At 41.5% G+C, this 26166-nt stretch overlaps 1 protein-coding gene across 1 annotated transcript in view; it reads left to right on the forward strand.

Moving 5' to 3' along the window:
* Window positions 1-26166, forward strand: part of LOC136573328 (gamma-aminobutyric acid receptor subunit alpha-2-like) — a 192915-nt gene that overhangs the window by 133665 nt on the left and 33084 nt on the right. Inside the window, exons 7-8 of the mRNA XM_066574617.1 lie at window positions 3886-4029; window positions 7432-7584. Coding sequence (XP_066430714.1) covers window positions 3886-4029; window positions 7432-7584 — 297 coding nt within the window. The remainder of the gene's footprint in view (window positions 1-3885; window positions 4030-7431; window positions 7585-26166) is intronic.

A 26166-nucleotide genomic window follows, 5' to 3' on the forward strand; every position in this document is an offset into this window, starting at 1 on the left:
GGACAGCTTGCCAACCTTTTGGCCTTCAGAGCTGCCTTCAATTGGTCCAGAAGTTCAATGTAATACCTTGCATTGATCGTGGATGATTTTGAAGGTAGTCCACTAGCAGCACGCCCTCCTTATCCCAGAACACAGGCGCCATCATCTTAGTGGCTGATTTTTGCACCCTGAACTTCTTTGGGCGAGGAGAACCACTGTGCCTCCACTCTTTTGACTGCTCCTTGGTCTCGGGGTCATACAAATAAATCCAGGTCTCCTCCATAGTGATCAGTCGATCCAGAAAGTTCTTATCAGTCCAGAAACGCTGACAAATGGACGGGGAAGTTTTCACTCGCATGCTTTTCTGATCTGTTGTCAAACATTTGGGGACCCACTTTGCAGATCGCTTCTTCATGTTCAAATGCTCATGGATAATGACACAAACACGTTCACCAGAAATCCCCATGATGTCTGCTTCTCCTTTAGCTGAAATTGGCCAATTCTCCAGTATGAGGTTGTGCACAGCATCGATGATCTCCGGAACAACAACCTCTCTCGGTCGTCCAGGATGTTCCTCATCATTGGTGCTGAAGTGGCCCGTTTTAAATTTTGCAACTCAGTTCCTAACTGTAGAATATGAAGGGCATTGATCCCCCAATGTCTGCGACATATCACCATGAATATCCATCGCGGACTTTCCTTGCAGAAACAAGAATTTCATCACTCCTCTGCTCTCATTTGCTGTGAATATCGCCTTAGACGCCGCCGTTTTGTTTTCCCGCGTGCCTAGATCACTGTTGCCATAAGCTACAAACACAAAATTTTGAAAAGATATATTAGACACATAAGGCTTTCATGTGATGTAACATTTACTGATGAGCGAGCATACTCGCTAAGGGCAATTGCTCGAGCGAGCATTGCCCTTAGCGAGTACCTGCCTGCTCAAGCGAAAAGGTTTAGCTGCCGGCGGCAGGCAGGGAGCTGCGGGGGAGAGCGGGGAGGAACGGAGGGGAGATCTCTCTCTCTCCCTCTCTCCCCCCTCCGCTCCCCCTGCTCACTGACGCAACTCACCTGTCACCTGCGCCGGCAGCTGAACCTTTTCTCTCAAGCGGGCAGATACTCGCTGAGGGCAATGCTTGCTCAAGCAATTGCCCTTAGTGAGTATGCTCGCTCATCACTAGTAACATTCGTTACCATAGAAACAAAAAAAGAACACAAAACCAAAGACTTATCAGCAGCCCCTCGTATTCAGTTGCAATTCGCTTGACTGTACAGTATAGCGCCTGTTCTTCAGAACGATACTTGACATCCTATTTTGATACTCTTTATCAGTAAGATGTCCACAGGATCCCCTTTCACTGCATATTTTGCCTTGATAACCCCATTCTCCGTATACTTTCCACAACGTTGCATGAGAAAACTCTAGAAGGTTGGCTGTGTATAAAATCTTGGTCCCCCCAGCTAGTCTAGCACCAATGAGCACGCCACTCTAATGTGGATTTGCACTGAAACCTATCCACAGAAAACTACCTCACTTTATTTTTTTGCTGCACTTCGAGGTGACTTGTCTAATTGCCAGTGTATACTATTTTCTAAGAACATTGAAATATATTCACTTTGATGATGAGGGGCGACCTAATAATTATGTATAGATATATCAGGGGACAATACAGAGATCTCACCCATCACCTATTTATACCCAGGACTGTGACTGTAACAAGCGGGTGCCCTCTATGTCTAGAGGAAAGAAGGTTTCCGCACCGACAAAGATGAGGGTTCTTTACTGTAAGAGCAGTAAGACGGTGCAACTCTCTGCCTGAGGACGTGGTGATGGCGAACTCAATAAAAGAGTACAAGAGGGGTCTGGATGCCTTTCTTAACTTCAAAAGGGTCAGCGATCCGAAGATTTTTCCGATTGCCAGATTGGAGTCAGGAAGGATTGTTTTTTCCTTTAATGGGGAAAATTGGCTTCTACCTCATTGGGTTTTTTGCCTTCCTCTTGATCAACATTGGGGTTAGTAGGCTGTACTAGTTGATCATGTGTCTTTTTTCAGCCATACATACTCTGATACTATTTCTTATTGCTAAGTACGAACACAAGGCTGTGTAGCTTTTCCAAGATTCAGAACATCTACATTAATAATCTTCATTGATAAAATATATTGGCCAATCATAATGAATTGAAAATTGTGGGTGTAGCAGGCATAAGGCAATGGATGTCACTGTTTAGTAATACAGTAGAAATTGCAATTTTCTTCATTTATTACAGTGAGTATTCTCATTACATGAATACAAATATACATTAGAATTGGTCCTATGAATTTCTTAAGGAGTTCTGTAATGTGGTGGATGGCTATAATGTGAAACATTTAAGTTGCCCATCAATTATATGTGATCAGGCTGTTTGAGATGTGTTTAGTGAAATATACCTTTTACTATAGTCTGCTGAACAGCTATCTCGCCCGACAGACCCATAGATATACATGAATGGCTCGACTTGAATGTAGGGAAGAAAACAATTACAGACACACTGGCAAGAATTTTTCTCGTCGGGTAAAAAATGATCAAAAGAATAAAAATTGAAATCCAACAGTCCTATCCTTATCTTGTCCAACATGTGGCAAGATAAGATGCTAATTGACTAAAGGTACCTTTTCACGAGGCGGTTATTACCTGAATAACCACTGGACACAGCAGATTTGGGGAATAGTCATCCCGTGTACAAGCAGCCACTGACAGGGCACGGAGTGAGAAATCGCTCACTTGTCGGAGTTGCTTGGCAGAGCTAAAAACCAAGCAACTATTGGTCCATGTAAACAGGCAGTTCATTTATGAACGACGGCCTATTTGCAGATAATAGCGCTTCGGCCGTCTCTGCCTCCATTCACTGTGCAACTATCTCTTCTGTGTAAAAGCAGAGGAGCAGTAGTCAGTGGAACTGCTGTTGGGCACTAATGTGCCCATCAGTTGTCCCGTGTAAGGGTATCTTTATGATATAAGCCAGAGCAGAGCCTTCTCCATAAGGAAAAGATAATCCTATACATACAACTGTTACAGGATTCTTGCCCCTTCCTGAGCGAGAGCTCTGTGACATTGGTTGAGAGAAGTACAGTTTCTCCTTGTGGAAAGAGTCAGGTAGGAGTAAAGAGAAATTCGATACGCAAATGGGTAATGGTATAGGGCTTCTGCAGCACTATCTATTGGAAGGTAGCTTTCCTATTAGTCAATTTTGGATTTTCTAAAAGGCATTGCAACAAGACTAAGGAGATATACCAATTGGCGCTGTTCACAAGAAGAAACTTGATTCCTCCCAACCCATCACAGGCCTCTCACCCAGCCAACCAGAAAACCTATAGTACAATAATGGGGCAAGAACCCTGGAACTAGCTGTGTGTACATGGTTATCTTCGTATCTTTAATCTGCTCATGTAAGACCAGTCAATCAAATTAATGATGAAATTAGGAAATAACACTACTGAAGGCCACCACTGATTAAAAAAGAACTGATTACAAAAAAGTAAGGTCTCTGTAGAGTTTTCAAACCCTGTTGAGAGGAAATCTGTGATCATAAATTTAGCAATTTCTATTTTCTAATATGTATCAATGATAAATTTGAAGATAATTTTGACCAAATTTCCCATTTAAAAAAATAATAAAAGTATTTTTCTTATGTTGCGATTTAAAACTTGGCATTTTAAATCCTGACTGATGCTTCTTAGCAATAGACTCTAGAAGTAATTGGATGTTTGAAGTCTGTTGCTAAGGAGCATCACGGGGCACATTTGAGTCAAACAAGATACTTAACCCCAATGTATCAGGAAAATAAGGATTATCTGTTAAATGTTGTCATATTGTGAGCAGTCTTGAATAAAACATGTAAAATCTTCATTTATTTGCTTTGCGCAGATGCTTACACAACCTCAGAAGTGACATATGTATGGACACGTAATGCCACGGAATCAGTGGTGGTGGCACCAGATGGCTCTCGATTAAATCAGTATGTCCTTTTAGGTCATTTGGTTGGGAAGGAAACTATTAAGTCAAGTACAGGTAAGTGTATTCGTTTTGCTTGAAGAGTCAAAAAAAATCGAATTTAAAGGAACCTGTCACTTTTTACCCAAGTAGACCAAGCACAGCACTACAATTATGACCTACATCTCTTTTCCAATTTTTTTTGCCTTCTCTCTTTATAAAAGCATTGTTGAGGAACCATTCTTTAAAATGTTCCCCTGCGCCATGTAATTATGCAAAACAGCCAGGTTGGCAGCCCTCACTGTCTCTACAAGCTGCAGGGTTTGCCCAAAGATCTACCCCTTTTCGTCACCTTTAATGTGGATATCGTCTGTGTTACCCACGGAGCGCTTGACGGGTTAATGCACACATGTGCACCGCAAATGTACCCACAAATGGAACCGATGATCTGTGCGTGCGCCGGTCAGCTAATTTACTCCATACATCATTCATGTCATAACGGAAGCGAGGAACAGACTTTCGGGCAAAACCTGCAGCTAGCCAAGATCATCCAGCCCACCCATCGGACCGCTCTGTGTAATTTACATGCGGCGTTGGAAACTTTCAAACAGCAACTCCTTAGTAATACTTTTATAAAGAGACATGGCAAAATACGTTTGGGAAAGAGATGTAGGTCATAATTGTAACGTGCTTGGTATATTTGGGTTAAAATTGATGACAGGTTCCCTTTAAAGTATTTGGGCTATAAGTTAATATATGTACCTATATCATTAATTTAAGTTACTGTAACCAGTGTGAAGGAGAATGTATGCTATTATATGTATTCTTTTGTAACTATAAAAACATACAAAAAACCCCAACTTGAAATATTCCAGGTTTGCACTTTGATTAGAGCGCTCACAGGCTGACGTGTTCTATATTCTGTAGCTCACTCATCAGCTTTGCTGTATAGTCAAGCACTTAATGAGCAGGGTTGTTACATTATATTTAGAGACTAGGCAAGTTCCTGGCAGCTTTATTGTAGTGCTGGAGATCTAGATAAGGCAGGATAACAACATGATACACTAGGAACAAAGATAAGGCTCTATATGCACCATCCCTGTCATCTCTGAAAGAGGGGACTGTAATCCTATAATCACATCAGCTAGATCATCGGCCCTAGATCTGGTAGTCACGTATGGGAAATATGACCGTTATATGCCATAATGGAATGTCCATTTGATTGGGGCAACCATGTCATAACTCACCAAAAAGTCTCTTGAATTTCGGGTCCAGCAGGTTACACCTGATGCTTGCTATTCTGGTGCTGTGTGACTCTCTTGTACTCCCTCTGGCTAGAACTGGACAATTGTTCTCTGTCTCGCCAAACTGACACTCTATAAGGTGTGTCCCATAATGTCTCTGGATTACTGCAGTGCCACGCGCAACTTTGTTGCAAATCAAACCTGGTTTACTGCACAAATATGTTGCATTGAGGCGAGTGAATTTGCTCGTCTGAAGCCGCCTTAACTCACACACTCTTTTATGGTACTGGGATCATTCTCCTCATCCTGCTTGTACAGCATAAGGGCTCCTTCAGACGAGCGTAAGCGCAAAAATGCTCGCGATAGCATGGCTTTCTGCACAGTAAAGGTCGAGGTATTGCATGTGTATCTACACTTATTACTGCATTTTTGTTTACTGGGGACGGTTCACATTGGCGCAGGACACGACCGCACAGTGATTTAAAAGGCTTGAAGTTCATTAGTCCCCAGTGTGTTGATTTCCCTGCAAAATTGCGCAGTTAATTGTACAATTGCACCAACATTGAGTGATTGCACAGGATTTCAGTGTGATAAGCATTGATGACAGGAGTCGAGAGGAGGGGGTGTAGATCAAGCCACGATGCAGTGACTCGGGGAGCGGGAGGCGATGCCCGAATGACTTGGAATCGGTAATTAACCCTTTGCAATCCAAGTTTGGATTCAGGGTTTCCTAGGGGGCTTTCTCTTTCTGCCATTTTACAATGGCGCCATCTGCTGGCTAGAGCCAGTACTGCGGTATGTGACATGCTGGAGAGGCCCCCGACAACAGAGCTGCCAGTAATATACAGTAAGGGCTTAGTCACAGGGGCGCATCGGCACCTGTACACGGGCACCGATGCGCCCGTGTGACTGAACCCTTACTGCAGGAAGAAGACAGCCGTACTTCAAGACGGACGACTCCCCGCAGTGCTAAAGAAAGAACACATGACCGGCAATGAAGCCGGTCACATGTTCTTTCTCCCGACGCTGCAGAGAGACGTCCATCTTGAAGTACGGCCGTCTTCTTCCTGCAGTAACACGGCGCCAATGCGCCCGTGTGTCTAAGCCCTAACAATACCCTGCCGGACGTCTTCCGACATCGGAACTGTACAGGCATCAATCAGAATGTTGGAAGACGTCAGACAGTGGATTGGAGAGGGTTAACATACAGAATACGAAAATGTAAAAGTATGATTTGGATGATGCTTATTGACTCTTGCTTGACAAAGACATGTATGGACATTATGCAACATCCAACAGGAGTGAAAGCACTATGGTGATGGTTAAATAGCGGAAAAAACTCATGACGGGTTCCCTTTAAATATTTTTTTATGTGGATTATCAGATTTCAAAAAATATAACAATTACAACATAAAGGCAAGATTACATAATATGTTGTTTTCGGGTGCTAAATTACTTTTAGGGCCACGGGCATTGCGGAAACCCGTGTGAGCCACCACCCAGGAGCAGGAGCCAGATCTGACAGATAGGCTCACCGCAGAGAAACGCAGCATGCTGCGATTTGCCGGCTGCGAGAGGAGAATCGCTATGATTCTCTGCTCGTGGACAGGGGCCTGCGATCCCCGCGGTCGGATTATTGCCGCGGGGAACGCAATGCAAAAGCGCCCGTGGACAGGCAGCCTAAAACATGGCTGCAGAACATGACAAAACAAAACCATTGATTTCAGTACTTTCGTTTTGACTAGTGGGATTCTCGCGTAAAATTACTACACACGAGAAAAAATAGGACTTACCCTATCTTTCTCGCGCTTTTTCTACGTGCGATAGAAGATAGGGCAGAACCCTTTTTTTCCTGCGAAATTTAAATGGGGAAAAAATAATAATTTTGACTTATTCATGTGCGAATATGCTCCGTAGCGGCAAGTTTATTTGCGCATGCACTTGTCTGTTAAAGCCATGAAGCTGTATTTGCACAGAACCAGGAAGGTCCTGTTAGTTCTTCGTATGGTCATGTAGATTTACAGAAGAGATGTATTAAATGCCGTGCATTATTCCAGACAGATGAACCATTGTTGCGCCGTTTTTTACCTTTCCGTGACAGCGTCCTGTTGTTGCACGCAGAGGAATGAGAGCCTCCTGTGCAGCGCAGTATTTCATGCTCTTTTTGTATGGTGATTTGTGCTGTGAATTATCCGTACTGTGAACACAATTCTCATTTGGCTTTTCTGTCTGGCAGGAGAGTACACCGTTATGACAACACATTTTCACTTGAAGCGAAAAATTGGTTATTTCGTGATTCAGACCTATCTCCCCTGCATCATGACAGTCATTTTGTCTCAGGTGTCATTCTGGCTGAACAGGGAGTCCGTGCCTGCAAGAACAGTATTTGGTGAGTTAGCAGCGCTCATAGTTATGGCATTATTACTAAAGGCTTTTATTTTTTTTATTGAACCACATTGACTATATAATGTGTCATTCTAATCAGAGCAGTTGGCTGGGTATTGGTGAAAATACTTGAAGAGGAGCGATCACCTCTATCTATTATAGTAATACTTGTATTCCCCATGAAACTAATATTCTGGAACATCTTTCCTTAGAAGTCTGTGTTGAGACGTTACTCTGTTCTTCCTCCTAGCAAGTTATGAATAAATTGACAGCTGGGTGTTGGGGAGGGGAAATCCCTACAGAATCTGAAATTGACCAGTCAGTGTTGACCTATCAAACTGTATTGCTAAATGAGCCTTTAACAAGGGAAATAGTAACGCCCACTTGCCAATTTGTTCATACATTAAATTTCCTGGAGGAAAAACTGAGAAACAGAACAATGCAGAGTTTGAATAAAAAATAAGAAAATGTGTTTACTAAAACAGACATAACAAAAAAGGGGATGAGTTTTCCTTAAAAGCTAAGAAAAGTAGTCAATGCGTTATATTAAAGATAATTATGAATTCAATGCGTACCTGCATTTCCAGATGACTTTTCAGAATAAGCTGCCAAGTGTATGTACATGTGGAGTAGAATCATTTCTTTAACTGTAATTTTCACTTTTCTCTGGCTGCATGTCTGTTTGAGTCATCCCCCCCTCCCTTCAGCTGTCTATAGACTTCAACAATCAGAATGATATTTATTTCCCATGCTTCGCTTAATCAATGTTATTATAGAGCATCACTGGAGAACAGGCAGTGAACAGCAAGTTAGAAGGAAGCAGGACCTCTAGTGGCCATCAGAGTGATTTTTAAGTGCAAAAACATTTTAAGTACTGAAAATTAACTAATTTGCACTTTAATTAGTTATCACATTCGCTATCCTATTAACACAAGTTCTCTGAAAGTGCTACAATCTTTGACAATTTTAAAGGAGTTGATAGAGAATATTATAATAATAATCGTAATAATCTTTATTTATATAGCGCCAACATATTCCGCAACGCTTACCAGACCGGGGGGAACAGATACAAAAACAAAGATACATTAACCACAGTTACATCTAGTAATCGTTTGATGGAGACAATAGGGGTGAGGGTCCTGCTCCAACAACCTTACATACTACAGTTAATGGGGTGATATAGAAGGTAAAGGGTCGGAGATGTGCACTATGGCGAGGTGGAGTGTAAGCGATGTTATACACATAGACAATGGTCAGACATATAGTGGCTGAATTGGTGTGACTGCAGGGGCGGTTGATGATGGCTAGCAGGGATTGCAGTCTGCGGGACAGGGAACATGTTATCAGGCAGAATACAGAGGGGTTTGGTTTAGGAGATATGATATGCCTCCCGGAAGAGGTGCGTTTTTAGAGTAAGCCTGAAGTTTAGTGTGTCTGAGATTGCCCGGATAGTCTTGGGAAGCACGTTCCAGAGGACTGGTGCTGCTCTGGAGAAGTCTTGGAGGTGGGAATAAGAGGCTTAAATTAAAGGGGCACTTAATCTGAATTCATTAGCGGAGCAGTGGGCGTAGACTGGAAGGTGGGTTGAAATAAGGAAGGCCGCCTGCAGACGGGTGGGTCGGATCCGGCGGCACGTACTCACCCGCGCCCGCCGGCTCTGGCTGTTTGATGTGCCGGCTTGCCGGGCAACCGGCGCATGCGCAGACCGGAGCCGGCGGCGGATGAGTGACATTTTTGTGCGGAGCATGCCGCGGCCGTCTGCATAGAATTGCGTTTTTTAACACAATCCTATGCAGGCTTACAGCAGCGGAAATTCCGCGGGAAATCCTGCCGCGGAATTTCCGCTCGTGTGCACGGGGCCGAAGGCATATATAATATATATGCCTTACCATGTCCTATGTCTGTTTATAACTGAAATACTGCCACCGTGGGATTGGATGACCACATGACATGCTAAGGCATTTATATATGTAGGCCAATAGAGGGGGACTTGCCACCTAATCAAAGAAAATAATTTTCTTGGAGACAGGTTGACCAAAGAAGTCCAATTTTGTTTTACGTACTTTTTTCTGATTGTTTAGATTTTTTATTATAAATATGTGAAAATGTTTTGTTTTTTTAACATTTACAACCTTTAATCAAACTACTAACGAGCACTTGTCTGTTAGTATGTGAGTGCTTCTCATGCTCCACTCCTGGTGATGTCATCGCTCTGCCCCCTGTTGATGTCATTAAAGGTCCTACAACATATATAAAACACAGAGCCCGACCGACAGAAGAACAACACAGTTAGGGCTCTTGAAAAGGGGAGGACAAAAATAAAAAATGAGAATACAACTAAGCCAATTTTATCTCAGACATAACTCAGCGTCCTGACAGAAGACACTGACCTACCACCACCACAGAGATTTGGTGAGCTAAAGGACATATGGTGATGTCACTGTTGTGGGAGGAGCTAAGCTGTGCTTGCTTGTGTGGGGATTAAGATGGATGTAGTAGAGCTGTGTGTGTGATGTATGGGGATTACAATGGATGTACCATGTAACAGAGCTGTGTGTGTGTGTGAATCAGGATGTAGCAGAGCTGTGTGTGTGATGTGTGGGGTCAGGATGGATTTAGAAGAGCTGTGTGTGTGTGATGTGTGTGGATCATAATGGATGTACCACGTAGCAGAGCTGTGTGTGTGTGAATCAGGATGTAGTAGAGCAGTGTGTGTCATGTGCTCTGTGTGTGATGTGTGGGGTCAGGATGGATATAGTAGAGCTGTGTGTGTGATGTGTGGGGATCATAATGGAAGTGCCATGTAGCAGAGCTGTGCGTGTAATGTGTGGGAATCTGGATGGATGTAGTAGAGCTGTGTGATGTGTAGGGTCAGGATGGATGTAGCAGAGTTGTGTGTGTGATGTGCTGTATGTGTAATGTGTGGGGTCAGGATGGATGTAGTAGAGCTGTGTGTGTGATGTGTGTGGATCATAATGGATATGCCATGTAGGACAGCTCCACCAGAAATAGTGGTACTATGATTTCCTAATAATTACCAGTTGTTTATATTGTAAAGGACACAGTGGCCCGCACTCACCAGCCGGAGGGTGGAATTGAGGGAGAATGATGCCGCGCCACCGACTCCTACTACACTCAGTCAGCGCCCATATCCAAGCAATGTACAGGAATATGGGCAGCTTGCTGTATGCTGTACAAAGCGGATTGGGGGGAGCTGTCTCATCCAAACTCATTCGACTGTGCCCTGCTTAATCAAACTGTGGCCGTCCGCTACTGTTGCATTTAGCTCCAATATCGAAGTCCTGTACAGGGATGTACAGTGAGATGTGGGCTCTATCAAGCCGGGGAGGGGGAAGGGAGGTGCTCACCGGCTTCTGCACCCAGCGGTTCCTGCTGCATTCAGCTCTCACATCAAAGCACTCTACAGGAATATACTGTGTATTGTGGGCGCTAGCTAGCACAAATCCATGTGCATCTGTAAAAAAAAAAATAACTTACGCGTTTTGTACTAGAAACAGCTGTTAACCATTGCATGTTATGTCACACGAAACACTGCACTTATATAGGCATTATCATTAAATACATGAGTACCGCCTATACAATATTTACCCATTCATGTCTAGAAAGAACATATACACAAATGTATAAAAATGTTAATGTACAAATAAATACAGAGCTGTACCATACAAATGTGACAAGTCTGTCCTATAATTTAACCTCTTGGGATACAATGTACACAATATGTTTTTAGTTTTTTTTTTTGTAGAATGACCTCAGGGTATTTTGGATAGTTTTGAGAGTCATTGCACTTAGGAAAGTGAAACGTCCCATAAAGAGTGGTGATTGGGACCGTGTTTTATTTATGCGAGAGGCCTTTTGGATCCTTATGTTGTGTAAATGGTAGACAAGGGGTTAAACTATAGGACAGATCTGCCACATTTGTATGTATTTGTACATCAATGTGATTATTTCTTGACATGGTCTAACATTGTGAAGGCAGGATTTAATAATAATGCCTATATAAGTGAGGTGTATCATTTGATATAACATGCTATCATTAAAAGCTGTTTCTAGCTCGAAACGCGTAAGGTTTTGAAAGGTACACGTGTTTTTTAAATCATGTTTTATATAAAGATTTTTTTAAATATGAAAAATGGAGTGCTGGGATTTTGCTCAACTCGGTTTGTGCATAGATGATATTAGGTTGCTTTGTACCACTTTACCAATTAAAAAGATTTGCACTCTATCTGAATACCTATGGCGTTTCTGACATATTATAATCATGCCACGGAGGCTTAATAAATCTAGCATTCAGTGTTTCAATGCATTTACGTCAGAAAACTGTTCTTTTTTACCTGAACCATTCCTGAATATGAACACCTTTTTTGAAAAACCCCTGATTGTAGTGAAGGGGGGGAGAGGCTGCCTTGTTATGTGCTTCATTGCCTTGACCACGGTCACACTTTGCTGTTCTTTTCCAAAGTACATTATGTTAGTTTCTACGGATAGCGACTTTACTTTTATTCATTTTTTACATTCCCTGAATAATTGGATTTACTTTTCTTGTTAACTTGAAAGCATATTTTCTGGCGAAATGTTTTCTGATAAAATCTGCTTACGGCTCGTTCACATCAGCGTTTTCATTTCCATTTTGAGCGGATTCAATTTTTATACAATAGAACAAATAGAAATAGATTCAAACAGAAACTAATGGAACGCATCGTTTCCGGTTTTTAACTCATCCAGTAAATGGATCCTTCAAAAAGATTAAAAAAAAAAAACACAACAGTTTCTCTCAGTTTGTTTCCATTTGCTTCCATTTAGGGCAGTTTCAGACAAACGTATTTTTCTTCCCTTATGCGGCTGCGATAATCACGGACGCATAACGAGATAAAACCACTGATTTCAATGGATTTCAATGGTTTCGTTTTCACTCGCTCTTTCTTTGGCTTGTTAATACTGTGGGTGAGAAAAGATTTTTTCAAATTTCCTGCGCTCTGGTGAGGAGTTTGAACGGTCGGTGTAGTTGTGTCTATGGCCGTCTGAAACCGCCCTTACATTTGTTTTTAACAGATCCGTCATTTGTTCTTTTGTCTTTCTAAACTTCTGTGTACAGTTATTTAAAAACACTTCCATTAGGGCTTATTCACACATCAGTATTTTTCATCAATATTTTGTAAGGGCTCCTTGACACCGGCGAGGGTGATTACCGCCCTGATATCGCACTTTCCATCATGTGAAAGCCTTGTGGATGCGAGGTGTTTTCATGTGAAAATAGCCTCGCATTACTATGGGGAATCCCACGGGGATGAGGGGATTCCCCAGTCGACGATGAAGGAATTCCCCTGCCGCTGCTGTCTGGATTGCAGTGTTGTCCCATTGCTTTCAATGGGGCCGGTGCTGTTGCCGCTAGCCCCATTGTAAACAATGGGTGATATCGCATAAAGATAGAACATTCTGCAATTATTTTTTTCATTCAACATCGCGTGATGAAAACATCGCAAATGGGAATGAAACAATTGAAAATCATTGGCTTCATAATTATGCATCTTCACTCACTCACATCGCACACAAATTGCGGGATTTTGTCGCAAATGTGAAGGCACCCTAAGCCAAAAGCAGGAGTGGAACATACAGAGTGAAAGTGTAATGGAAGGATTGACATTTCTTCTGTATTTTGGACCGGCCCCTGGTTTTGGCTCACTAAATACTGATGAAAAATACTAAATAAGCCCCTAAACAGACATAAAAAACCGAACCAAACAAAAACCTTTCGATTCAGTTCCATCGCCCATTAAGGTCTTATTCACACAAATATATGCGTAAATTAAATCACCCGTACAGAACATATATTCACATGAATGGATGTACTATGTAGCAGAGCTGTGTATGTGTGAATCAGGATGTAGCAGAGCTGTGTGTGTGATGTGTGGGGTCAGGATGGATTTAGAAGAGCTGTGTGTGGGATGTGTGGGGATCATAATGGATGTACTATGTAGCAGAGCTGTGTGTGTGTGAATCAGGAACATATATTCACATGAATGAAAGACAGAGATGACAAGAAGCAGGCTGATCCGTCCGTGCTAGCAGATTGATTGGCTTTTTTTGCGATCAAAATGCCCATTCATACACTTGCGTGTAACGCCCTTCCAATTGATTAGAATGGTAATTAAATGCCTAAATAGGTGAGCTGTCTTCTTTTCCCTCTGTTGTACGCAGGGTAACTCCCTCTCCCTCCATCTTTTTCAGCTGTCATAGAGATCTATGGTGGCCTTCTGCATTACACGAACAAAGATTGGTCAAGACTAGAGATGAGCGAGCATACTCGTCCGAGCTTGATGCTCGTTCGAGTATTAGGGTGCTCAAGATGCTCGTTACTCGAGACGAGCACCACGCGGTACTCGTCTCGATTAAACGAGCACTGACCATTGAATTCAATGGAGCCGGCAATACAGCCGGCTCCATTGAAAGCAATGGGCTGCAGGCAAGCGCGGGATGAATTTTCGGGAAGGGCTTAAAAATATAAGCCCTTCCCTGAAATTAATCCAGAAATGTGTAAAAAGTAAAAAAAAATATATACTCACCTTGTCTCGGCAGACGGAGTTCAGCCGCGGCCGGCCGGCAGTTCACCTGAACTGCTGTGAGTAGTATTCAGCAGCCGGGGATTTCAAATCCCCGCCTGCTGAATGAGCTGCCTCTGATTGGGTGAGTGAGACCTGCCTCTGATTGGTGAGGCTGTGACCAATCAGAGGCAGCTCATTCAGCAGGCGGGGATTTTAAATCCCCACCTGCTGAACACTACAGAAAGTAGTTCAGGAGAACTGCCGGCCAGACGCGGCTGAACTCCGGCTGCAGCGGAAAGGTGAGTATACATTTTTTTTTTATTTTTACACATTTTAGGATGATTTTCAGGTAAGGGCTTATATTTTTAAGCCCTTCCCGAAAATTCATCCCGCACTCGCCGGCAGCCCATTGCTTTCAATGGAGCCGGCTGTATTGCCGGCTCCATTGAATTCAATGGGCTAACATCGTTCTTCTCTGCCACAGCTGTTACAGCTGTGGCAGAGGAGAACGATCTTTATGCTGACAGTGCCGGGGGGGGGGGGTCTCACTCTTGCCACTATTGTGGCTTAATAGTGAGACCTCGGAGCCCGAAATGCAGCCCTGCATGTTGCTCCTTGCCTGCCCTATCCGTTTCTGTGTCATTCCCATCACTTTCTTGAACTTCCCAGATTTTCACAAATGAAAACCTTAGCGGAGCACCAGTCATATACAAAAATGCTCGAGTCGCCCATTGACTTCAATGGGGTTCGTTACTCGAAACGAACTCTCGAGCATCACTGAAAGTTCGACTCCAGTAACGAGCAGTCGAGCATTTTGGTGCTCGCTCATCTCTAGTCAAGACTTATCTTTTCGCAGACGAACATTTTGCGCGGAAAAAGCACTTTCATCTGAACTAACCTATTGCAATCAAAAGCATTGCTTCGTCGCGTTATACGGACGAGATTTTCACCTGTGGAAATGCTTCCGCAAATACGTTAGTCTGAAACTGCCCTCACTATAATGTAAATAAAAGGGATCCATATGACTTCCTCTTTATAAACAGAAATAGCTTAGACTGAAGAGCTCTTGTTTCCATGAAAAGAACAAATAGGAATCAAATGGAACTAAATTGAACTTGGCATAACTGAAAAAATCCCCCAAATCCCCATTGAAATCAGTGGGCTTAAAACTGTTATTTTTTCCAGTTTTTAATTTGACAGAAATGCAAAACGGTAATCAAAAACTTTGATATGAACAAGCCCTTAGCAGCGGGAAAGAAGAAAATACTGCGTCAATAATCAAAATGTAGCAAAAAGAAACAGTGTTCTAAAATGTTATGGGAGATGCAGGACTTTTCTATAGAACTCTTCATGGAGGGTAAATTGGGCCATTTTGACAATCGAACCCCCCCCCCCCCCCCCTCCCAATATCACTTCTAATGAAATGTAAGCCGTTACCAAAAGTCAATCCATTCTAAGAACATCGTGTGATGTTGTATATGGAAAGAATGTTCTATTTGACTTCTAATAATAATTGAGTTGTGCGGCGGTTCATATACTGCAGTTTGTATAGAACTTTATTGAATTCATGTTTCCAGTCCACCTTCCCTATTATTTTTTTATACATTTTTTGTAATGCTAGTAAAAACTACAATGACTTGAATAAGATATCTTTATGGTGACCGTATTACGGCGTAGAAATACAGTGCATCAGAGAACAGTACAAAGACCTGTCAAGACGCTACAGTCACAACCGCTCAGATGACCGGGGGCACACATGAAACCTAATAAAAGGATATTTTTATGGCCCACAATGGATGGGATTTATCATTTTATCAGTAGTTACGACTGTGGATTATACTGTAAGGAATATAGTAGTGGTAGAATAAAGAGATTGGAGGACTATATGAAAAATCATAAAGAGATTATCTGAGTCAGAAGACCCACTTTCAAATAGATATTAAGGTATTCTAAGTTAATAGATGAGATTTCTGTTAAAGGGAACCAGTCACATTGACAATGCAGCGCTAGCTACAAACAACATATTAAAGAGCAGGAGGAGCTTAGCAGATTGATATAGTTTTGTGGGAAAAGATTTAGTACTGCTTTATTGATCTAAAACTTTGCTCATTCTGGGCCTAGGAGTCCAGTGGGCGGTTCTACCTATCTGTTACTGAGTAGGATTACACACTGGACTCCTAGGCCTGGACTGAGCAGAGATTTAGATCAGTAAATGACAAGTTTGGGTACATTCACAATGACAATATTTTATACAGATTTTCGGACCGATTTTTCAGTCCGAAAATGAAATGGAAATGGAACCCGGTCATTTGAATAGGTGTCTTCATATGGGCTTTCTTTTACTCGGATGAATAGTAGAAAAAATTGCAGCATGTCTTATTCTTGTCCAATTTTCGAATAAGAATGGCACATGTAAATGTATGGTGTCCCACACATCGGGCAGCACACAGAAATGGAGTCTGTATGCTATCTAGTTTGAGTTGTGCCTGAGAATCTCGGGCACAACTTTTAAAACGGTTGCGTGAATGTAGCCTTCTACTGAATCTTTTCTCACAAAACTACAATATGTATCAATCTGCTCAGCTCCTCCTGTTATATAACCTTCTGCTTGTAGATCAGATAGTTAACTTCCCTTTAGGGATCTATTAGCCAAAGCAGAGAAACTGGCAAACATCATGCAGATGCACTACAGGGAACAATATAAACATAGAAAATTGACAGCAAGGAAGACCATATGGTCCATATTTTTCACTTGCTTACATTTGTTTATTGTTGATTTTCCAACCTCATCTCCTGGAAGTTTAATCCAAGCATCTACCACTATTTCAGTAAAATAATATTTCCTGATATTGCTTCTGATTTTTCCCCCAACCAATCTCAGATTCTGCCTCCTTGTTTTAGTATTTAGTTTTCTAATAAAACAACTTCCTCCCTTTGATAATATCCCCCCTTTTCCCTTCTTTCCTCCTGTTACATATATAAAGGTTTCCATCATGTCCTCCTCTCCATCTCTCCTCCTGTAACATATATAAAGGTTTCCATCATGTCCTCCTCTCCCTTCTCTCCTCCTGTAACATATAAAGGTTTCCATCATGTCCCCCTATCCCCTCTCTCCTCCTATAATATATATAAAAGTTCCCATCATGTCCCCCTTCTCCCCCTCTTCTCCTCTAACATGTATAAAGCTTCCCATTAAGTCTCCCTCTCCCTTCTCTCCTCCTGTAACATATATAAAGGTTTCCGTCATGTCCCTCCTTTCCCCTCTCTCCTCATGTAACATATATAAAGGTTTCCATCATGTCCCCTTCTACCCACTCTCCTCCTGTAACATATATAGAGCTTTCCATCAGGTCTCCGTCTCCCTTCTATCCTCCTGAAACATATAAGAAGGTTAACATCATGTCCCCCTTATCCCCACTCTCCTTCTGTAACATATATAAAGGTTTCCATCATGTCTCCCTCTCCCATCTCTCCTCCAGTAACATATATAAAAGTTTCCATCATGTCCACTCTTTCCCTCCTCTCCTCCTGTAACATAAATAAAGGTTTCCATCATGTGCCTCTCTCCCTTCTCTCCTCCTGCACCATATATAAAGGTTTCCGTCATGCCCCTCCTTTCCCTTCTCTCCCCCGTAACATCTATAAAGGTTTCCATCATGTCCTCCACTCCCTTGCTCTCCTCCTGTAACATATATAAAGGTTTCCATCATGTCCCGCCTCTCTCTTCTCTCCTCCTGCACCATGTATAAAGGTTTCCATTATGTTCTCCTCTTTCCCTTTCTCTCCTCTCCTCTAATGTATATAAAGGTTTCCATTATGTACTCCTCTCCTCCTGTAACATATATAAAGGTTTCCATCATGTCCCCTTCTCCCTTCTCTTCTCCTGTAACATATATGAATGTTTCCATCATGTCCCTCCTCTCCCTTCTCTCCTCCTGTAACATATATAAAGGTTGCCATCATGGCCTCCTCTCCCTTCTCTCCTCCTGTAACATACATAACGGTTTCCATCACATCTCACCTCTTTCTTCCTTCCTCCTGTAATACATATAAAGGTTTCTATCATGTTCCCCCCTCTCCCTTCTCTCCTCTTGTAACATATGTAAAGGTTTCCATCATGTCCCCCAACTCCCTATTCTCCTCCAGGCTATGCAAATTAAGTTCTTTAAGTATTTCCTGATGAGTTTTGTTCTTGAGACCTTACACCATTTTTGTAGCCATCTTTGGACTTGTTCCATCTTATTAATGTTTTACTGTAAATGAGTTCTCAAGATCTGAACACAGTATTCCTGATATGATCTCATAAAAGCTCTGTTCATCAGGATCACAATCTCCCTCTTTCTACTGGTTATACCTCTAGCTATGCAGCCGAGCATCCTACTTGCTTTTCTTGCTGCTTGACTGCATTGTGGACTCATTTTGAGGTTTGTCAGAAATCAGAACCCCTAAATCCTTCTTCTTTAAAATCATAGAGGGCACGAAACAGCTAATATCATGTTATATCCAAGGATTGCTTCCCCCTATGTGCATTATTTTAATCTGGAAACAGTAAACTGCAGTTTCCATTATCTTTTGTTTATCCAGTAAGGCTAAATCTTTTTTCATGTTTCAATAACTATAAGTTCTTTATGGACAGTTGGGTGGCCCATAGGGATATGGCAAAAAATAAAGCGGAAGCTATACAACAAGACACCTTCCCAATTTGTTACATCTGCTAATAGTAATGTTAGGGTAACGTTTTAGCTTTAAAATCCAACTGCAAGATGGTACGCAAAACTGATGTATATTATGAGAGAGGACGCAAAATTTCCAATTACACAAGTTACATGATTAATATTAACAATTTTTTTTGCAAAAGAACCACTTTAAACCAGTAAGTATTGACAACGGCATTGATCCTGACAGTCTACACATTTGTAGACGAAAATACCTCCAAATATATGAAAATAATCAAAATTCTGACATAAATACTTGTCAGTCAGTGCTTTAGGACTGGACAGCGAACTTCTTGGTAATCTGTGTTGGAACAGCCTTGAGATTTGATTCCACGACTTAAAGCAACAGTTGTTTTCTTCTTTGTCTTTAGTAAAAAGTCTGAAAATTCATTGTCTTTGAGTGCAACCTTGTCATGGACATAAAAACCTGAAACTCTGCCCCAAATAGAAGTTTGTGAAAATGTGTTGCTTTGTAGCTGAAAGCTGAGTTATTTGGACCACCCTACAGGCTATATTGATTTCAGTGTAAACTATGCAATGCTTCATTTCTCCTGTAGTTGTGCTGTGGAGCAATTGAACACTTCCTGCCAGATTCCATCACAGATTATAGGTGATCACCTGAGGTCCCAACAGCTGGACACCCTGTAATCAGATTATCGTTGATTGACCCTTCTAACAAGTTACTTTCATTAAACCTTGTATATAGAATGCAAATCTTCCATTTCTATACACAAAATGTAATTAACAGCCTAATGAATCAGCATCCAATTACTCTACCATTATATTTTGGAGGAACGCACATAGACACTTCTGACAAATGTCTATTTAGATTTAGATTCAACTTCAGAGCCTGGCAAGAACACTACGCTACAAGGACATCACATAGAGGACCTTTCTTTGTTGCATAATTGATCAGCAACAAATATACAGTTGCAAGAAAAAGTTAGGGAACTCTTTGGAATGACCTGGATTTCTGCATTGATTACTAATAAAATGTGGTCAGATTGTTTACTTAGTCACACCTATGTTTAAAGGCTGTAGAGACTGAAATTCATAAAATCTTATATGAGGCTTACACAGTTGCTAGATGATTTCTTGTTCCCTGCACAGATAACAATCAGACCACATTTTATTAGTGATTAATGAAGAAATCCAGATAATGTTAACCTCTTAACACCACAGGGCGTACTATTACTTCCTACAGCTTCAAGGTGTGTATGAAGGAGGATCATGGGTCGATCCCGATCCATACAATGCTGGTGCCGGCTGTTGCTCACAACAGCTCCGATAAGCCGCGCCGCTCATCAGAGCTATTAACCCTTTAAATGCCACTGTCAATTCTGACAATGGCATTTAAATGCCCCGACCAATGTTCAGGGGTCCTGTATGCCCCCTCCCTCCCACAATGAGATGCCGTCCAGTTGTCATGGCAGCCGAGGGCCTTCTGAAAGCATGATTTCATAGAATGTGATAGGATGTGATGCTATGACATGTTCTTGTCCCCTTTGGGGGCTAAAAAATGTTAAAATAAGTTTAAAAAATGTTTTATTAAAAAAAAATTAAAGGTATTAAAAGTTTTAAAATAACCCTTTTACCATATTTATAATAAAATAATCTAAATAGCAAAACAAAAATATATATTTGGTATCGCTATATCTATAAAAGTCTGATCTATCAAAGTAAGGTATTATTTACCCTGCACGGTGAATATTGTGAGAAAATACAAATAAAGAACCCCAGAGTTGTGCCTTTTGGTCCCCCCGCCTCCAAGATAAAATCCAATAAAAAGTGATCAAGAGGTCGTATATATTCAAAAATGGTACCAATAAAAACTGCAGGACATTCGGCAAAAATAAAACTCGACGAAAAAATAATAAAGTTCTGGCTGTCAGAAGATGGCAGCAGAAAATAATTTAAAAAAATTAAATATCTTAGAAAAAATAAATAAAAGTAGTACAGCAAAAAAAATCTACATCAATTTGGTATCATAGTATCTGTACTGACCCATAGAATATAGTTATTATTTCATTTGTGTTTCAGTGTGTACCCCGTTGAAACGAGACAGACCCAAAAATGGTGGAATTTCTTTCTTTTTTCCATTTCACTCCACTTAGAATTTTTTTAAAGTTTTTCAGTACATTAAATAGTACCATTGAAAAATATAACTCGACCCGCAAAAAACAAGCCCCCAGACATGTATGTTGATGGATAGATAAAAGAGTTGGGATTTTTTTAAAGGGGGGAGGAAAAACTGAAAATGGAAAAAAAGGGCTGCGTCCTTAAGGGGTTCACTTACTTTCTCTTGCAATTGTATGTCATAGAGCTGAGCTTTGTCATTAAAATTTCCAATAGAAAATCTGTTATGTTTTCCACAGATGTTGGAAAGATTTTCAGTGTAGTGAGATAGCTGGCTGGGTTATAGAAAATTAGATTTTAGACTTGGCATTATTTTTCAATCATTCTTTTTTTTGCGTACACCAGAACTAGAGATGAGCGAACGTACTCGTAACGAGTACTTACGCACCCGAGTACCGCCATTTTCGAGTACTGCAGTACTCGCGCGTAAAGATTCGGGGGGCGCCGGGGGGCGAGGAGAGGCGCGGCGGTGCGGGGGGGAGCAGCGGGGAACAGGGGGGAGCCCTCTCTCTCTCCCTCTCCCCCCCACTCCCCACTGCTACCCCCCGTGCCGCCACAGCGCCCCCCGAATCTTTACGCGCGAGTACTGCAGTACTCGAAAATGGCGGTACTCGGGTGCGTAAGTACTCGTAACGAGTACGTTCGCTCATCTCTAACGAGAACGCATCACTCAAAATCAGAAATCTTTTTCTCTCTGTATGGAAGAATAAAGGCTTTCTAGGTTTTTTTTTTGTATAACTAAAACAAACTGCACTTTCTAATATACTTTGCATTTCAGTTATTCACCACTTGAGATCTCTGTTTGCTGTGAGTAAATGGAAATCTTCTTTATCAATCAAGAGGCTGAAAACCTACGGCGGGATAACATTTCTCTCAGATGAGAATTTTCTCCTGAATCCAGTCTATACAATTTTATGAGATTAAAAGAAAAAAAAAACTGCTTCCAGCTACTTAACTCCAACTTTGGAAAATACTTTTTTTTTTTTAATTAGTTTAATTAAAAGGGTTTTCCAAACAGCACTGACTGTCAGTGCCAGGCTACACAGTGGTCATATAATCACAGGTGCAGCTCTCATTGAAATCAATTGGAGCTGCACGTGTAAACCCAGGCGCAGCTCCCATTGATTTCAATTAGCGCTGCGCCTGCAATTACGAGCACCAACCACTACAAAGGGGTCGGAGCAGCGGCTTCTGCTCTCACCTCTGGAAAGTGGCAATCCCTTTGACTTCTTTCTCTATCATGTAAATGGATTGTCCCATATCTAAAACATGGAGAAAAGTGTAGGGCACTAGAGGTATCCAAAAATATAATGCAGTCTTTATTTATGTCATTCTTTAAAAATACACAGCAACGCCACACAGAGCCTTTGTCCATCAGGTATAAGGTAAATATAAGCATAGCCATTTACCTTCTGTCTTCTTGACAAAGGCATTTTTAAAGGATGAGATAAATAAAGACTGCACTTTAGTTTTGGATACCTCGGCTGTCTTGGACATTTCTCTATATTTTACTATCAATGGTGGTATCGCATGCCTGGTAGCATAGAGGAGCAGGTGGTGCATGTGGAACGATCTTGCTTTGTTGACTCATATCTAATATAGAAATATTTACTGTTCCACTAACAGAAAATATGGATGAAGAGCACAACGAAAACATAATGAGTAGAGATGAGCGAACCTACTCGGCCACGCCCCTTTTTTGCCCGAGCGCCGCGATTTTCGAGTACTTCCGTACTCGGGCGAAAAGATTCGGGGGGCGCCGTGGGTGAGTGGGGGGTTGCAGCGGGGAGTGGGGGGGAGAGGGAGAGAGAGAGGGCTCCCACCTGTACCCCGCTGCTACGCCCCGATCCGCCACGCCTCCCCCACCCCCCGACACCCCCCGAATCTTTTCACCCGAGTACGGAAGTACTCGGAAATCACAGTGCTCGATCGAGTAATTACTCGAAACGAGTAGGTTCGCTCGTCTTTAATAATGAGTAGTTTCCCGACACAGAAGGTATCCAGTGATCAAAGTGTTCATACATAAAAGAACAGTTGTTTAAGGGGTATTCCGGGACTCCTTTAAAATTTTTTCCATTGATGACTGACAGGGACGGGATCCACACTGATCAACTGATTTCCTGGGCCACTATCACTACGGTCAATTCAGGAAGAAGAAGGAGCTAATCATAGAGCAGCGGCCCGGTTGGTATTGCAGGTGCAGCTCCTGTTGAATTAAAACCCAGACTGCTGCTCTATGTGCTCTGGTGACAGCGGCTCTGGGAATATGCTTATTGGATCCAAGCAGCGAGTTAGTGATCAATAGTAAAAATAGAAAAGTCCTAGATTACCCTTTTCATTTTAAGACTGGAATGATGGAAAAGTAGTGTCAGTAGGGTGCACAAAAGTAAAGATTTTTTTTTAAAAAGTGTTATATATACTTTTCTAAAACATTTTCTGATAAATATATAAAGTTATACATTAAATTATAAAGATGATTTTAGGAAGCAAAAAGGTCATATATTTTAGAACGTTTATAGATTTACAGAATCTTACGCATAGGGTAAAGAATAATTGGCAGTTTCATAGATATCCACTGAATCTACAGTGGTTCACAAACAACTGCCATGTCAATACTATGCTATACTAAAAAATGGGCCAGGATGGGTATCATTTCTCCTTAAGGAGAGCACCTAGAAGGTATGTGAGGAGACACCTAGAAGGTGAGTGAGGAGACTTATAAGACCATCTATGCTCCTCTGGGAAATATGCAAATAGGGAAGATGGAACAATAACTGCAGTGCCATCTATTGGAAGGCAGTAGAGATGAGCGAGCACCCAAATGCTCGGGTCCACGTTATTCGAGTTGAGCTTTTCCTAAAATTCGAGAGCTCTACTCGAGTAACGAACCCCATTGACTACAATGGGAGACTCAAGCATTTTTGTATGTGGGATGCCGGGTTCATGTTGTTGTTGTTCTTGTTTCTCTCTCTCTCTCCCCCCCAGACAAAAAAATATGCCAATGATGCGCGCTGCGGCGGGGAGGGGCCAAAACAGGCACGTCACAGTGGGGTGGAGCCAAAAACTGGGGCAGGGTCGAACACGACCTAATGCTCGTTCGAGTAACGAGCACCATCAAGTACGCTAATACTCGAATAAGCATCAAGCTCGGCAGAGTATGTTCGCTCAACTCTAGAAGGCAGCATTCCTGCAAGTTAATGTCAAACTCTTTATACAAGCCTTATAACAATAAATTTATAAGGCTGTGGGACTGCAGTATCAGAATGGCCTGCATATGGTGCTAAACAGGTATTCTGATATTTAAATTTAAAAAGGAGAAGGTTAACACTCTGGGTGTGGCAGAAGCTGAGATTAAAATAGACAGTTCCTGTCACACTTGAGAGAGAGTACCAGCTCAGTGAATCTCCACACACATCCATGGGCACATTGAGCAGCGGATCGCCCGCACCTGTTAACAAGCGCAGGATCCACAATTCAGTTTGCCTTGTGTGCATGAGGCCTAAGTAAAGCATGCTCTGGAGTGAAAAAGTTCAGGATGCACTCTGTTTGTTCTGCAGGAAAAGGATAATACAGTTTTGAATAAACAGAGCTCACTCTACTTTAAATAGCTGTAGCTTCTCTTCTATCAGTGTTACCTCCATGAGCTAAGATTCTTGGTAGCACATACAGAACCAGAGCTACAGCTGTTTGAAGTGGGGTCGGAAATACTGAATTTACAGCTCTCACTTCAGTCAGTGTGCAGAGTTGAGAGGGAGAGGGAGGAGCCTGCAGGAGAGAAGATATGTGATTGTCCTGTATATTTTCCTGTCCCAGGGAAAGGGTGACATGAATTTTTGTATGTTATCATGCCTCCCATCAATCAGAGAACATATTTGCTCTCTGATTGTCACATTTATTTTTATAGAAAAGGAGTGAGAAGATGAGGTCTTGCTCATTAAATCAGTCTTCTATATCATTTTACCCTACAGATACCACAGTCATTGCTGACCATAGCATCTAAACATTTTTACATAAAAAAAATAAAAACCTTTAGCCTAACGCAAAGCTTTACATTTTGAAAAATAAAAAAACATAAAACTGTGTGCATGATTGGTATCATCACATTCTTAACGAGCCAGCACTGTAAATTTCGTAAAAAGCAAAAAAAACAAAATAGCCATTTTCTGTTCATTTCATTTCCACAAAAGATAAATAAGCAAAACATTCCTAGATCCTTTAACCTTTCCTCATAGCACATGGTTTGCAGCCCGCTCACCATCCTGGTTAACTCTTCTCTGAATTTGTCAGTGTCTTTCTTAAATTAGGGTGCCCAGAAATGGACACAATACTCCAGATACCAAGGAAGAGTAGAGGGGGATAATTAATTAACATAATGTAGAATCTATGCTTCTCTTAATACATCCCAGAATTGTGTTTGCCTTTTTTGCTGCTGCATCACACTGTTGACTCATGTTCAAGTCTGTGATCTATTAGTATACCTAATTTTTTTTCACATGTGCTGCTGCTTAGCGAAATTCCTCCCATTCTCTATGTGCTTTTTTCAATTTTATTGCCCAGATGCAGGACTTTGCATTTATCCTTGTTAAATACCATTTTGTTAGTCGTGTAATTGCACATTAGCCTTTTAAATCATGGCACAGGTGTGTCCTGCGCTCATGTGAAATGTCCCTGACAGCGCAAAAAAACTACAGTATAATGTGCAAAAAAATGCACGTAAAAGCGCAATGTTCATGGCGCAAATATGTCACACTAATGCGTGAATTTTGCGCATAAGCCTGTGTGAAGCCGGCCTAACACATAGATTCATTATATCCATCTTAAGTGATTATTATACACCCTGATACCACATCTATGTGCTTTATCTCTTTTTATACAGCCCTATACAGAATGCACAAACATTTCCGAAGCCAACACACTCAGTAGGCTAATTTTGCATTGTCATGTACATTTTTATACAGCTGGTGCATTGTTGTGATGCAGACTTTGCTGTGTATTACTGCTGATGTTGTTGTGCAGCGATAAATAATCCCGGAGGTTGCTTTCAATGAAATCTCTCACCACACATTAAGATTCTTCCTGTCTTTTGACTGTTATTAGAAATGTTGTCCAGACAGTGAAAAAGCAAAAAGTGTTTGTTTCACTTATTAAAATATATTCTTGAAAAGCTCTTGA

Source organism: Eleutherodactylus coqui, chromosome 7 (assembly GCF_035609145.1).
Source record: "Eleutherodactylus coqui strain aEleCoq1 chromosome 7, aEleCoq1.hap1, whole genome shotgun sequence".
NCBI lineage: Eukaryota > Metazoa > Chordata > Amphibia > Anura > Eleutherodactylidae > Eleutherodactylus > Eleutherodactylus coqui.